The sequence below is a fragment of the Staurois parvus genome, unplaced genomic scaffold (genome assembly GCF_062004578.1).
Source record: "Staurois parvus isolate SC_StPar_1 unplaced genomic scaffold, SC_StPar_1.0 ptg000166l, whole genome shotgun sequence".
Classification (NCBI taxonomy): Eukaryota; Metazoa; Chordata; class Amphibia; order Anura; family Ranidae; genus Staurois; species Staurois parvus.
In genome coordinates this window covers 4323035-4338457 of record NW_028317962.1, presented here as the reverse complement: position 1 = coordinate 4338457, position 15423 = coordinate 4323035, and the positions used below count along the sequence as shown (strand labels likewise).

Sequence of the window (15423 nt, the reverse complement as noted above, 5' to 3'; positions counted from 1 at the left end):
TTTATTCAAAAACGCATGAAAAAAATGCATGAAAAATTGCATGAGTAAAATTGGCAAACATGATCAACATCCTTCAATATTGTGTGTACTAAAGGTGGGGTGATCAATCTTTAAAATAAAACATGATCATGATAAACTATATCTATACATAATCAATAATATAAAGTTATATATGAATGAAAAGTTTTTTCACACCTCCTAATATATACTGGGGTGCGAGTCCCATCAACAAGTATCAAATTTAATTTTAATATATTCTTACATAGGCAAGATTCACCATACGCTTATCAAAATCACATAATAAAGGGTCAAAAAAGATAACATAAAGATAAAATAGTATTATAAATAAAAACACACTATACCATAGAAGGAATTCAGCTATTATCAAGAAAGCAATTCACATCCAGTTCGATATTAAGCCCAACTGGATGGAACGTATCTAATTCATATATATACTTGGTCTCAAGTTGAGAGACAGCCCTGGTTTTGTATGTTCCTTGCCAGTGTGGGGTGACAATATCGATGCCCGTAAATTTTAAGCTAGTAGGATCCCTATTGTGGCATCGTCTGTAGTGTAGGGATAAAGAATGTTCCTTATACCCCCTCCTAATATTGTTGATATGTTCCCGGAGACGATCTGTCAGTCTCCGCGTAGTTCTCCCCACATATTGCTTGGAACAAGGGCACTCTAATAAGTACACTACATACCTGCTGTTACAGCAGATAAACTTAAATTTTGTGCACTTTATGAGTTTGATTAGAAGTGAAAGTGTCAATTCTTCTTTTTCTTCTGCCATCATACTTGCATGCTATACATTTGTTACAGGGGTAAAAACCAGTATAGTTAAATAATGTGGGGGCTGGAGTTGGAAGAGTAACGACGTTAGGAGCTATTTTATCTCTCAAAGTGGTGCTTTTTCTGAAAATGACCTCAGGTCTATCAGGAAGTATTTTTGCTAAGGTGGAATCAGCTTTTAAAATGCCCCAATTTTTATTTATAATGTTTTTGATGGAGCTATACTGCACCGAAAAGGTGGTGATGAACGGACATACCAGACTCTTAGATGGTTTTGTTTGGATTCCTAACAAATCATCCCTATTAAGATTGGCCACAGACTCCAAGGCATTATTAAGATTGTCCATATTGTAACCTTTTTCCAAAAATCGCTCTTTTAACACACTTGCTTGTGTATAGTAAGTTCCTAATTCAGTGCAATTTCTTCTTACTCTCAGGAACTGCCCTTTTGGTATACCGGAGAGCCAGTTAGAATGATTGCAGCTCCCCAAAGGGATAAAACTATTGTGATCAGTGGACTTGAAATATGACTTCGTAACAATGCGTCCCTCTAGGTTCAACAATGTTAGGTCTAGGAAGTCAATTTCCGTAATGCTGTAATTAAAAGACAATTTGATATTCACAGTATTATTGTTGAGGGTCTTAAAGAAATTTAATAATGCCTGCTCAGTGCCATTCCACAATAGGAGGATGTCATCAATGTATCGTTTATAAAACGCCAGTTCAGGCCACTCCATGGCGTAGATGTTATCCTCCTCCTAGTATGACATAAAGAGGTTTGCCAAACTGGGGGCAAATTTTGCCCCCATGGCAACACCTTTGACCTGTAAATAGTAATTATTATCAAACCACATATAGTTGTATGTCATAGCGAAATTTAACAATTCTAATATGAAGTTTGTATGGGAGGGACTTAATGTACTATTGTTGGTAAGATAGTATCTGGTTGCTGTCATAATAATAATTCCATCCGAGTGGCTGATATTACTATACAGCGCCTCCACATCAGCCGTGACCAAATATGTGGAATATGAAACCGGGATGTCTTTAATTAAATTGAGGACATGTTTTGTATCCTTCAAGTGTGATGGTGTCTGTGATACCAAGGGTTGTAAGTGTAGGTCAATATATGCTCCTATCCTGGAGCATAAAGAGTTAATACCACTTACTATTGGCCTACCAGGTGGTTGTACTGGGTTTTTATGTACTTTAGGTAAAATATACAGTACTAAGTGGATACTCAGACCTCCTGTGATGCTGGGTTCGGTCATAAGTTCTTTATGAAGCTCTTTGGTGTCTGTTGAATCCATTCTGTTAACCTGTGGTGTGTTATGGGCTTGTTGACACTGTTTTCTGTGTGCCAGCCCCTCAGTTCGATTGCTTTTCGATGTGCAAATGCACCTGAATTACTTCTTACCATGTCCCTTAATGTAAGATTAAGAAGCTAGGACTTTGAATTTAGCATAAAATCCTTTTCATGAAGTCCATAAAGGGACAGCACTGCACATCTATTTCAAACTGAAAATGAAATCTGCCAGCACAGTACAGGCATGGTTTATTATGGCAAATACAATTTCCCAGCCCTCTCATAAATATTACATAGAAGGATGAACTAAGTAGGATTTTTCAGTCGTGGAGTTTTCAGAAAAGAACAAATTAAAAGGTAAGCAGCATGATTAAAGTTATGCTATGGAACATAACAAATATAAAGTAGTTGTTTTCTCAGTTTGGCTTCAAAAGTAAAAAATACAGTACCCTGTTTAAATATGTGTTATTAGACTCATGGAGAGAGGTGGCAGACAGGTACAGATGACAGAACAGCAGAAACTAATACTTTCCTCTCCTGAACATATTGTCCAACGTTATACCTTCTGCACTTCTTTTCTGTGTATACTGCCTGTTTCTTACCCTCCGCAGTCCTACACATACTGCCTGCCATTACAACCACTATCTGTAATATCCCAACACATGCCTAATTTGGAGCGAGGTTACTTTTTCTAGAATGTATAGTAGGGTTACTCTATAAGTTATTCTATAGGTGGCTCTACTGATGTTCCATTACATAACTTCCTAGGAAGGTACAAGTTATATGCAGTAATCGGATCTCTATGTGAACAATTTTAACATTATTTTGCATGCAGTTTGACAACTGAACAGAAGATCATTTATAGTAGGTTGAAAGATATCGGTGACAGATTCTACAGAGATATACCACCTTGAAATGCTCATTATCAAAAATTTTTGAAGAATATATAACCTGATTATTGCAAGAAATGCTTTTTTTGCATTAGTCAAAATGGGGCTACTTCATGAAAGATCTTACTGATCATTAAGGTTTTTCAAGCACATTACTGTGCAGTCAAGAAATCCTGATGGCAGCCCTGTTATCCCGCTGCATGTCATATATTCTCTTTGTTTACTGTTCAAAGAAAGTAATTATTTATCATGTTTTGTTTTCTACATGCCATGCTGTCCTACAGCATAAAATTAAATCAATATCATTAGGTGTATGCAATAAATCACACAGTATCAGCATTCACTGTGCATCTGACAAAAATGTTTCAGAGGCTTGTTGAAGAATTTTATCAAAATGAAGAATTATAAATAGAATCTTTTTCTGTGGGGGTAATAAAATAATCACACAGTTGTTCTGCTAGGTGCAATATATCAAAGATAAAATAGTAAAACCTCTTAAAGAGTAATGTAAAAATGTAAACAATTGCTAGAACTCTGACTTTAAGTTATGTATACATATATCTGTGTGTATGCATGTCAGGGTAATGGACTAGAAAACCTTAAGTCCTGGTTCACACCAGAGCAACTTTTCATACAATTTGACAGCATGACAAGTCACACCCTATTGTCCACAATGGAACCTTTCAAATTGAGGCGAATCCGACTCTGTTGGAGTCGCACCAATTTTGAAAGTAGTTCCTGCATTACTTTTTGAGATTTCAGGTATGACTTGCATAGACATCTGTGCATGAAGTCACACAGATGTCTTTCAAGTCATACCTGAAGTCGCACTGATATGCAACTTTGAAATCTTGTGACTTCAAGTGAAAAAGATTTCAAAGTCAGATCTGGTGTGAAAAGGGAAGTTCTATTTATGGTGTCAGGTGGGAAATAGGTAACCTATGTTCTGTAAATGTGCAAATCTATTTTAGTATCTACTGTATTTCTCAGGGAACCCTGTTTTGGAAGATCTCCAGTATCTTCTGTTAAGGGGTTGCATCTACTGCAAACATGTGACATGACAGTACAGACTTGGGTTTCCTAAAATTATCTTCCCTGTCTTAAAAAAGACAGTTGTGTATTTCTACTTTTTGCAGTACACCATGGGTACTCATTCATGCAAACTCAATGCAAAGGCAAAGTTCAGATGAGAAAGTTGAGGCTTGGTCACCTCTTCCTGAATCTCTTTGTTGGTCCGTGAGATGGCACATTCTATTGGTGGAATAGCAGAGAGAGATGCAGAATGATATGGGCTGATGCCCTGAAGAAAAGATCTGGAGGTATATTGCATTTCTAATAGTAGCATTACATAATATTTTTGCTCCCCCATAATAAACTACTCATCTATTTTGGACTCATATGCAATTACACTGGATTTATTCCATTGAAGCCTGAGATACTGGATAATCAGACTGGAATATTCAAGTTTAGGTACTTCACGATCCCTTTTTGAATTTGTCCAGCTTAGTTTTAGACTCAGCACTTTGTGAATTACAAAGATGATCTGTTGTGTTCCAAGAAGGACCTGGACTTTTGATAAGTGTCTGGTTGCTTCGGTCCCGGAGGAGGCTCTCTGTTCTGTGCTTCAACTCCAAGTATAACCTCAGCCCCTCTGACACACCTGGTTAAGTGAAAATCACTGCAGGCACAAGTAAAGACACAAGTATAAAATACCTTTAACCTGGCTGTGAGTTACTACAAGTAATTAAAAACCCACCCATTTAGTTGTAAATACACTTAATCTATTGACATGGTCTAGGATAAATGGCAGCTCAAACATAAATGAGCACCTGGTAGGTAAATTAAGACTCAGTATGCTAGACAGAGTAATATCTGTGTCAGAGTGGTAAAAATCAGATTGTATACCACTAGCTATAGTCAATATGTGAATTAGCAAAGCAACAATAAATAATGTAAAGTTTAAATGCAGTAAGAATGATAATAAAACTACACTAGTTTAGAGCTCACTCTATGGAATTGGCTGGAGTATGGCACAGCATCTCCTAAGAGGTATCTATTTAACTAAGCAAAGGGATTGAGGCCTTGTTCAGCAGCTGCTAGGGGCAGTCTCTAGCCCTGACTCTTCAGCTGGCTAAACGTTAGAGCCCGGTAACCGTTGTTGTGCACTCAGGCAGTCAACAAGGCCTGCAGGCAGTATTAGAGCTAATGGAGATCTGGGTAGGTAGTTCCTGATGCCTCAGTCTACAGTCATTGTAGAAAGTAATGGGTGCAAGGCCCTCTCACTAGTTGCAGTGATATGGCAGAAGTGGCCCCCCTGTGTAGATGGGTTACCCATAGTGTCTCTGGTTGACAATGTGGCAGTGTCTGTATCTTGGCAGTGGTTCCAGTTCTCCACACTTGGGTCACAACTCTCCACGGACTAGCACAGTGAGGGGTATTCCGATGGCTTGGTCTCTCTCGCCCGGGAACATTCTCCAAGGAGTAAAATCCAGACAAATCTGGTTCTTTCCATTCTCTCTTCTTCACTGCCACAAAGCTTTGTGGGTTCTGTAGTTCAAATCCCATTAAGTTTAATGGGCAGCGCTGTCTCTGGGACTACATATCCCATGATGCTCCTCTCCTCATTTCTGATTGGTCTCTGCTGTTGCTTATAGTTAGGGGGATAAAGAGACAGAGCTCTGTTTCCCTCTATAGTTGTGTGAAAAGGGGGGAAGTAGTGAGCATACAGTTGCTTTTCTTCCTTCACTCTAGTATAGCCGCTCTGGTCCTCTTCTGTTTGTCTGACTTCCCGGTGTTGACAGGTGGAGAGGGGGTGAGCAGGGAGTCACACAGACATCCTGCAGCTTGCTTCTCCCCTGTCAAAGCAGAGCAGCAGCTCATGGTGGTGGAAGGAGGGGTAAAGAGAGTCCACACACAGTTCTATGTGTATATCCCAGCAGCGGAGAAACAGCGGGTGGTAAGTGGAGGGGGTCTTATCTGATCTCAGTTGTATGCTTTCAATTCAGTTTTCAATGGGATGTTTTGAATTTTGGGTCATGAGCGCACCCTTTTCCTTCAGAGTATAATATATATATATGATTCATTATAAACTATAAGTGTTATAAAGGTCATTTATTGGGGTTATGTATGGCTTCAGATGTGTGTGAAGGGGTTTCTCTGGTGATAAGACTTAGGCATATATTATGGCTGTTATCTAAGAGCTATTGGTGGTTATAGAGACACAGGTTAAAGCCAGTGCTGGATTAATGTTTGACTGCCAGTGTCCCTTTACAATGTTAACTATGATTTGAGTATATTTTCTGATTTCTTGTGATGAGGTATACATACATCTGGAGTATAAGGGGCTCTTATAGGTAGTTTCCTCCATTGATGGGCCTACCAGGTTCCTTAGTTAACTCCTTGTGGGGGACAGTTTTTTGGCAGGTATTACTCATTATGACTGCCTGGTCCAAAAGGATGGATAAAACTTGAGTGAGAGGTGTCAGATTTTATAAGGATACTTCTCTGGCAGGAACTCAGGAGTTGTTTACTTTTTTCTTGTACTTTACTTTTTAAGCTGGCATGTTATCCGCATTTGGGTAGTTTCATGGCTATATACGAGGGATGCTAGCATGGCAGTACTACAATCAGTAGTAAGTGGCATTTGTGTCCTATTGGGTCCTATAACTGATAGGTGCACATATCGTGGGGCAGTCCAGATGACAGACAGCAGTGTTAGTGCGTGCATGGAACAGCGCGTGGTGATGAAGTATCTTGTGAACAAAGGTGTAAAACCCACAGATATCTACAGAAGACTGCAAACACAGTATGGTTATGAGACGCTCAGCTACAGTAAGACATTTAAATGGTGTAAACACCTCAAAGATGGACGTACATCTATCAGTGATGATCCCGGCCATGGTGGTTTCTAGCCCACAGCAGTCATTCCTGTGAACATTCAGCTCATGGAATGCCTGATCCTGGACAACTGATGTATACATAACCTGTTGTGAAATTGCACGAGAGGTAAGTTTTTCTGTGGGAATGATGAACACAACTATTCACAAACATTTACATTTTCAAAAAGCACACGCTGGATACCAAGACAGCTTTTCATTTTTGACCGGGACAGAAGAGTTGAAGTCTGCACTGTGTTGAAGGAGCTTTTGACAGGGAAGGCCAGGATTTTCTGGATCACATCATTCCATGTGACGAAATCTGGGCACATCATTTCACTCTGGAATCAAAACGAGCATCAAAGCAGTGGAAGCATGCGGACTCACCACCACCAACAAAATTTCGAACAATTGCGTCCACAGGTTCCACCTGTTTGGACTCCTAAAAGAGTTCCTCGGAGGTCAGCATTTCAGCACTGATGACGAAGTGAATTAAGCTGTCCTAGGATGTTTCATGCGTACTGGCAAATCTTTCTTTGCCGAAGCTTTCCAGGCATTAGTGAAATGCTGGGATAAGTGTATAAATGTAGTTGGGGAGTATGTGGAAAAAGAAATCACATTGAGTCCATTAAGTAGGTTTTTGAAAAAATTGGTGTTTCTATTGGTGCTTCTATTATATTCCACAAGGACTCCGACTTATAGGTAGATTAGATTTTCATATTAGGCTTGGAGTCAGTATTGCTTTAATTCTACCAGTATTACATAATAACGTGTAGTATAAGAGCAAACACAGCACAAATCAAATGCTGTCAGATAAAATCAGATTTCTCCAGCCTGCCCTCTCCATAAATATGAAAGATGTGCCTATATTATTCAAAGTGTTATCAAGAAAGCATTGCTCATCTGAAAAAAAATGTTTAATTTATGTTTTTTACAAATGTAACAGTATAAATAAAGGCTTCTACTACAGATTTGTTAAATGTTTGTTATATTTAGCCATGCAACAGACACAATGTATGACACAAAGGGGTTGATTTGCTAAATCTAGGCTGTTCACTTTGCAGGACAATTTCCTCACAGATCTTAATTAATTAGGTGAGGTTTTACTGACTTCCATCATCCTATCACGTGCAAGCAAAAATTTTTTTTTTTGCTTTTGATTGAGTATTTTTTGCAAAGTGAAATTTTACCACATTTAATAAACTGTGGGAAGATTCCCTGGAAAAGTGCAACTTCCCTTGCAAAGTGAACATCCTATTTGCCTTTAGTAAATCATCCTCAAAGAGGCTGATTTATAAAGGATTTGAGAATGTTCGCAGTAAATTGTGAGAAGATTCACTTCAATTATCTTATCGTGAAAAGAAAATCCATGTTTACTTAATTCATCTGCATAAATGAATAATTGAAGTGAATAATCACACAATTTCATATGGCTGATTTACTAAAAGATTTTAAATTAGCCTCATTGTGAGAGGATTCTCAAATCCTTCAGTAAATCAGGTTTAAAGTGTCTACACCCACACACCTAATACTGCTCATATTTTGTGAGGAATGGACCCTTACTTTCTATTGAATAAGCCAATAATGCAATTGAATGTCTTTAGCTTCTGTTAGACATTCTAAAAGATGAAATCCATTATCAGTTAAAAGTCATAGAAAATCAACAGTAGTCATTCTTATTCTCTATGATCCTGAACAAATTTTACTTCTCTGTAATAGATTCCACTTGACTGGTGCACTTAGAAAACAAATAATTTTAGTCAACACGTTATTGGTAGTAGTTCATTTTTCAGCCCTAGTAAATAGGACCATAGGTTTTTATTTGTCTTCAGTTGAAGCAGGGAAGCAAAGCTTGGGAGAAATATAAGTGTGGAATATTGAAGCAGCTAGCTGGAATGCTTCAAAGTACTTATCTTAAACTGATGTGCAGCAACACCATGTTTGAGTCACGATGCCTAATTCATCACACACACCCTCTTCCAAATCAAAGACAGCAAAAGATTCATTATATTAAACTTAGTGTGAGATTCACATTTCACCAAAGCATTATTTTGTATATTTTTTATTTTGTTCATTTTGATATATGAGTATTTCTCATATTTTGTTTCAGGTTAATGAATCTTGGTATTGGACTAATATCCATCCTGTCTGGAATGAATGTGTAACACTGTTGCATGATATACAAAGGAATTTGAATTATCTAGATATAAAAGTGGTTTTAAAGGAAGAAAGTTTTTTTACCTAATGTATTATCTGCATAAGGTAAAAAACTGCAGCTTCCTCCTCAGCTTCCTGTTATACTTACCTGAGCCCAATCTCGATCCAGCACTGTGCACAAGAGCAGAGGCTCTCCCTCTGCTTACTGGACAGAGAGGCAGCAGTGGGAACCAATGGCTTCTGCTGCTATCAATCACAGCTAGTGAGGAGAGAGTGGGAGTTGGGGGGCGAGGCCAAGCTTCGCTTTTTATGTCAATGGACACACAGAGCCAGTTTGAGACCTAGCACGCAGAAGTGCCCCCAGAGCTAGCAGCTTTCTCTGGGGTTACTCGGCATGGGGAAAGAGCTAGGAGTGCCCGCGGGGGATCTAAGAAAAGAAGGATTGGGGATGCTCTGTGCAAAGCCATTGCACAGAGCAGGTAAGTATGACTTGTTTATTATTTTAAAGAAAAAATAACTTAACTTTAGAGTCATTTTAAGCCCTCTTAAAGGCCAGAACTCTTCACATGTCCTCAAACGGTGTTTGTCAGGAAGCATTGTTTCTTAGCTTTTAAAGCACAAGCAAAAAAGTTAATTATTTTTTTTTTCTTCTAGGATCTCAGGAGCTTTCATGCCAAAAAAATCCTGTGGTTTTAAGCGCTTTACATGGCCTGAAGAGCCCAATGTACAAAGCAATGTCACTCACGTTGTACTTCTCTTCCTCGATCATTGGAGTACTTGGCGTGGCCTTGAGGTCTCCAGCTATAACAAACCCTCCAGGCAAAAAAGGAAATCAACCACCCTCTGGACAGGGTTGCAGGTATAAAATATGTTTCTTGTAAGGGTAAAGTAGTCAAAACTGTTTTACATTATAAAAACAATCTGATTTTTGTGCTTGTGTACATTTTCCTTAATTTACTAGTATCTCTTTTTTATGCATATTTTTGGCTGAGTTTATATGAAATAATATACTTTTTAAACAAAAGTAAATTTTGTATTGTTCTATTATGCTTGTACAATGTATACACGTTTCTGTTACTATGCCTAATATGGAATGGAACAATCAAACAGTACAATATTTTCTGCAGATCTAATCACAACCTGTACTATTATAATTAGTCATCTTAGAGTGAGAAAATGTTAAGGAATCTGCAAATTTTGCTTGATTGGGTCAATCCCCACCAGTCAACCATTTACTTTGGATTATCTGCATTGGCACAGCTTTATATAGAGAACTGTTTGAAACACATTAACATTTTTATTAGTCCAAAGTAAAAGACTTAAAAAAATGTTTTTGAAACATAGACAATATTACAAATAGCACTCCTCAGATATGGAAAGGATACCCTCCAATGTAAAGGTATCACACCATTACAGCCCAATAATGTACATGGGGGTTCCACTTCACCTTTACATCTTGGCTCAACATGTTTCACGGGGAGCCGCTTCTTCAGCAGTGAGCAGGAGAAGCAGAATGAACAATAACAATAGAGTAATACAACCCAACAGAAGCATGTACAGACAATCCTGGCAGATAGCGGCAGAAAAAGATCTCTGAACGGGTTTGGGAACAGACCCACGGGGCTTCAGGTGTGGTCTTGTCAAGACGTAAATAACCCAAAAAGTCACTTTAAGGGGTGTGATAATCCAACTATATGCCTATATATAGGGGAATCTGTATACATTACCATATCCATAAGACATATCACAAACGTTTGCTAGTAGCACATCATTCAGGATCACTTTAATGCTTGAAAAGCTATGGGGGAAGGGGGAAGCCTTTCATACATAACCTCACAAACCATGCCCAAGATGTAAATTAACTTGCTCAAAGAAGAATAATGGATCCTCTGATGGCAACAGGGTGATTGAACCTTAACGCCTGCTAAATATAAGAAGTCTTGTGTCCACTTCCTTACCAGTTCCTTACTCTTCATTAATTTAGAGTAACAGTTTGGTCAGATCCAGAAATTATACATAAAGCATCAGGTGTTATGGCGATATGCTTTAGCATACATATTTGGAAATGTAATTAGGGAATCTTTAAATGGCAAGTCAACCAAAAAAGCTCAGTTTAGTGTAGACTATAGCATTCTAAAAAATCTATAATATATCACAGCAAGGGGTTCACGCATTTAGGCAGACATTCATAGATGAATATAAGTGCCTCAGAGATAGAGTTTAAGGTAGAAATAGTCTGTCTTCCTTTAGAAGTGGGATCTGCTTCGGTAGATCCTATAAAACTGTAAGAAAATACCACTTGTGGATTGACCATGGAGCCTATAGTTATTTACAGCATGGAAAAATTTATAAAATGTTGTAATACATTTTTTCAAATATTCATTACTAAATTATGTAACATATTAAGGCGGTTATTTATTAAGTGCCTCCTCTAGCCAGGGCAATTTAATGAGAACACTTCTTAGTGCTATGATTGTTGTGATTAAATCATTTTCTGAACTTGGTAGCTTTAGAAAGCCTTTTGATGAAGAATATAGAAATGTAAATGCACTGTGATTTCAGAACAGGAAACATTGGGGACTAAGACATGTAATTGCTATTTGATTCTTGTGTGAATTAGGTCTAGAATCCTTCTAATATGAGAAGCTTGACAAAACCATGTATTACAAATCTTTACATATCGGAGTATATTACAGTTTGTTGTGCTGGCTAAAATTGTTAGCTATATATTCAATGGGCTTACAGTTTTTGGTGGCATAAGAGATTCTTGTTGGATTTTGGAATAACAGTAGTGAGTGCTGAAATAAATTCTTAGGGCATGGAATATCCATCCACAATGTGATTACAAAAGCATTGTTAGAAGGTAATATTTGCTTCAATCTTCTATGGCTAATAAACATCACCATAGCCAGCAGCTTTGCCATTTTTGGTTTGTTGATAGTCTGTAGAATTCATTCCTCTATAACGTGCCTTATGTGTTAATGTTGGAAGAAGTATTTCATTTAGGAAGTCTGCAATCTCATAAGGATCAGTAGTAGTTTACAGGCTATAAAAGTGTTTGATAATATTGGAAAGCAGCAGCATAAATTTTGTTAGGCTTAGACATAACTCTGCCAGAAGGTGTACTTAGACAAAGTACCATATTTAATTTCTCTTTAGCTCTCAGTTTCTGAACAAGTAACTTATCTGGTATGTTTCCAAATTTATAGTACTACACTAGAATACAATATAAATCCCTCTCAGTACAATATGACAAAATTCTGTTAAAATTTTTGCATCAATTGAAATGAACTGAGGGAGATTACTGGTTAGCAAATTCCAGATTTTGCTATTTAAATTTTGTACTTTGCACTTCAGTTTTCTTTTTCTTCTTTCTGTATGTGGACTAATTTAATACACCACTGACATACTGTATGCTGTTTGGAACAGTCATCCACAGAAATGATATGAATTGGATTGTTATTTTTGTAAGAAAAAAAGAAAATCTGTATGGAGACAATCGTGTGGACTACCATCTCTGACCACCACCTAAAATCGTTAGTTGTTTGTCTGCTCCAGCATCAGCATATTCAAAGTCATTCCCCAAAAAGACATGCAAGTAAAATTAAAACTCCTAATTTGCTCACTACTTCTGAGCAAGTAGCCCTGAATATGTTGAAAGTTTTGGATCAAATGATGAAGCTCTGATAACTTCCTACTGGTCATCATTTTTTTCCCACTGTGTGGTAGATGGTACAAGATGTGTGCATTTAATAACACATTCTAAACCACAGAACAAAACGTAATCTATTGCAGTTTACCAGTCCTTAAATGTGCTAGCTCCATTAGTTTTCTTTTTTTAGGCTTTTTTTCTTTATTTTCACCTGGTGATTCTGACAGTAAAAACTTTTTGAAGTTTTCAAAAGGATGGGAGCGCCACACCAGGATGCTGCTTCTCTACTGAGTGAGAATGTTCACCCTAAGACAAAACACACTTTACAGTTTGGGATGTAGGACTGCTGAACCATATGGAGATGTGTTATAATGTAATGGATGGTTTGCAGTTCTAGAGGCTACTCAGAAGCACCTGAGGGGTCTTGCTGGACCCCTAAGAGCAGTTTACTAAAGTCTTGAAATAACGGGAGCACCACATCAGCCTGTATAGTCTTCTAAAATATTTTGTTTTGCAATATCCAACGCGTTTTGTGGGCTAAGCATTCCCCCTTCATCAGGACTAACAATCCATAAACATATGGTATTTTTGCAAATGGGTTCTATTAATAAATATAGGGACCTATTTGCATGAAAATTGCCTATTTACAAAAATACCATATTGTTTATGGATTTTATGAACTGGATTTTTATACTTCCCATGTGTGCTTTTTTTTGCCTCAACAGGAACACTTTTTTCCTGTTTTTGTGTTGTTTTGTTGCCTTAATAAGAACATATTTAGATTTCTTTTTCCTTGGTTTACTTCTCAATTGAGCGACAGTGTGTGTCTTGTTTGTGTTTGACTATATATATATATATATATATATATATATATATATATATATATCTTTAAACATGTTTTAAGGAATTGACTATTGTTCTTTATTGTCTATTTTTCTTTATTGTCTAGTTTTAGCCCTGATAAAGGGGGCGTGCTGAGCCCCCAAAATGCATTGACTGTTGCAAATAAAATCTTTTAAAGGACTATACAAGCTGGTTTGGTGCTCCCAGCCATTCAAAACTCTTTTGAGGGTCCAGCAAGACCCCACAGTTGCTTGTGAGCAACCTGTAGAACTGCAAACCACCCATTATGTTATAACTAGACTTGTGCATTCCTATAAATTTTTTTTGGGACGAAAATTTCATTTTTGGAGATTTGGATGTATATGAATATCCGAAAGGACATAGAAACAAATGTCAATGAATCTGAAAAAAACATATAACAAAATTAACAAATGCATTTGTTTCATTCGGATGACATCATAAGATGCGATAGTAGTTTACGCCCATAGGGCATTGCATTCAATTTTTGAATTTGTTCTGTAATTCGGATTCAGGTAATGAGTGGATCTAAATTTCATTCCGTTCATTAACTGGGATGCACATGACGCCAGTCAGTTTTGTCCAGTCAGCTCATGCCATTTCTCTGGAGAGTTGAACTAGCATCCAAAAATATAAAATCCTTCTAATTAAAATCTGTCTGATTTGATATTATATCGAATATATAGCAATCTTCTGGAAAAATTGCTAATTTTTTTTAATCCACCCAGACCAACAAATATCTGAAATGAATGCCAAACATACGAATCGAACAAATCGGGTTAATGAATATGATGAATAAATTCTTCAATCAACGAATGCATCTGAAATGAAACAAAAATTTCCGGCGTGCACATATCTAGTTATAACACATATCCATAAGGTTCAGCACTCCTACATCACTAAGAGTAAAATGCTTTTTTGTTCTAGGGTGAAAATTCTGACTCAGTGGAGAAGCAGTATTATTGCCATAGGGCAGGACTGCAGAACACCTACCACTCTTCCCTATAAAATTGAAGGGTGTTCTGTAGTCCTTAGAGATTGCAATGTAACTGATAAGCGTGCAGCACAAGCAGAGAGCACAGTAGTTATCACCTGACAAGAGTTTGGGGAACATCAACAGGTATTTTTTGCACTTATTGAACAGACATAGCTAAAAATGCCTTAAATGTTTTTATAAAAATATGTTGAAGTAGGCAGATTTCCATGATCTGTGAATAAGCTATATTATAAATAAAGAACTTTATTTTGGAAGATTTTCAGTGCTAAAATAAAAGATAAAAGCCGGAAAATGTGCTATTCTCCTGACACATCTGAAATTGTATACTACGTAAGAAAATACTATACATAGTTGTACTAAATACAGCGCCTCAGTAATTTGCTTAAATGAAGTGCTATAGCTAATTATACCACTCACATGGGAGGCAGAGTTTGTTGAGATATGAAAAGCTCTAGTTAAGTATATTGTAAATGTATGTAAACAATAAACAAGAAATTGCAGAAAGCTGTAAAAATTATGGTGATACGTAAAAACCAGAAATGCACAATTGGAGTTGTGTCATTTCAACCCTTTTTTTAGTCTTGGTGTAAGAAAGTCTGTTCTGTTCTGAAGTATTATCCTTGATGTGAGATGAAAAAAGAAAAAAAAAATGAAGAAAAATGTGTTTTTTCTTAGTCTAAGGATTAATGTAATATAGAAAGTGAATAAGCTAAATAACAGGTAGAGGTAAAACACAAAAACATATATTGGACCCTCTGTACCCTGTTATTCTCTTCTCAGTTCAGATGGAAGCTCACTACTGCTCTTGCAGGGATTAGGATTGGATGAGTTCCATTGGGATATGTTTAGCTGTAAGAGTGCACTTTTACAGCTGTAAGAGATTGATGAT

The 15423-nt window shown here is 37.2% G+C and overlaps 1 protein-coding gene across 1 annotated transcript in view; it reads left to right on the top strand.

Moving 5' to 3' along the window:
• Nucleotides 1–15423, top strand: part of PAPPA2 (pappalysin 2) — a 312074-nt gene that overhangs the window by 220028 nt on the left and 76623 nt on the right. Inside the window, exon 14 of the mRNA XM_089676331.1 lies at nucleotides 9679–9883. Coding sequence (XP_089532457.1) covers nucleotides 9679–9883 — 205 coding nt within the window. The remainder of the gene's footprint in view (nucleotides 1–9678; nucleotides 9884–15423) is intronic.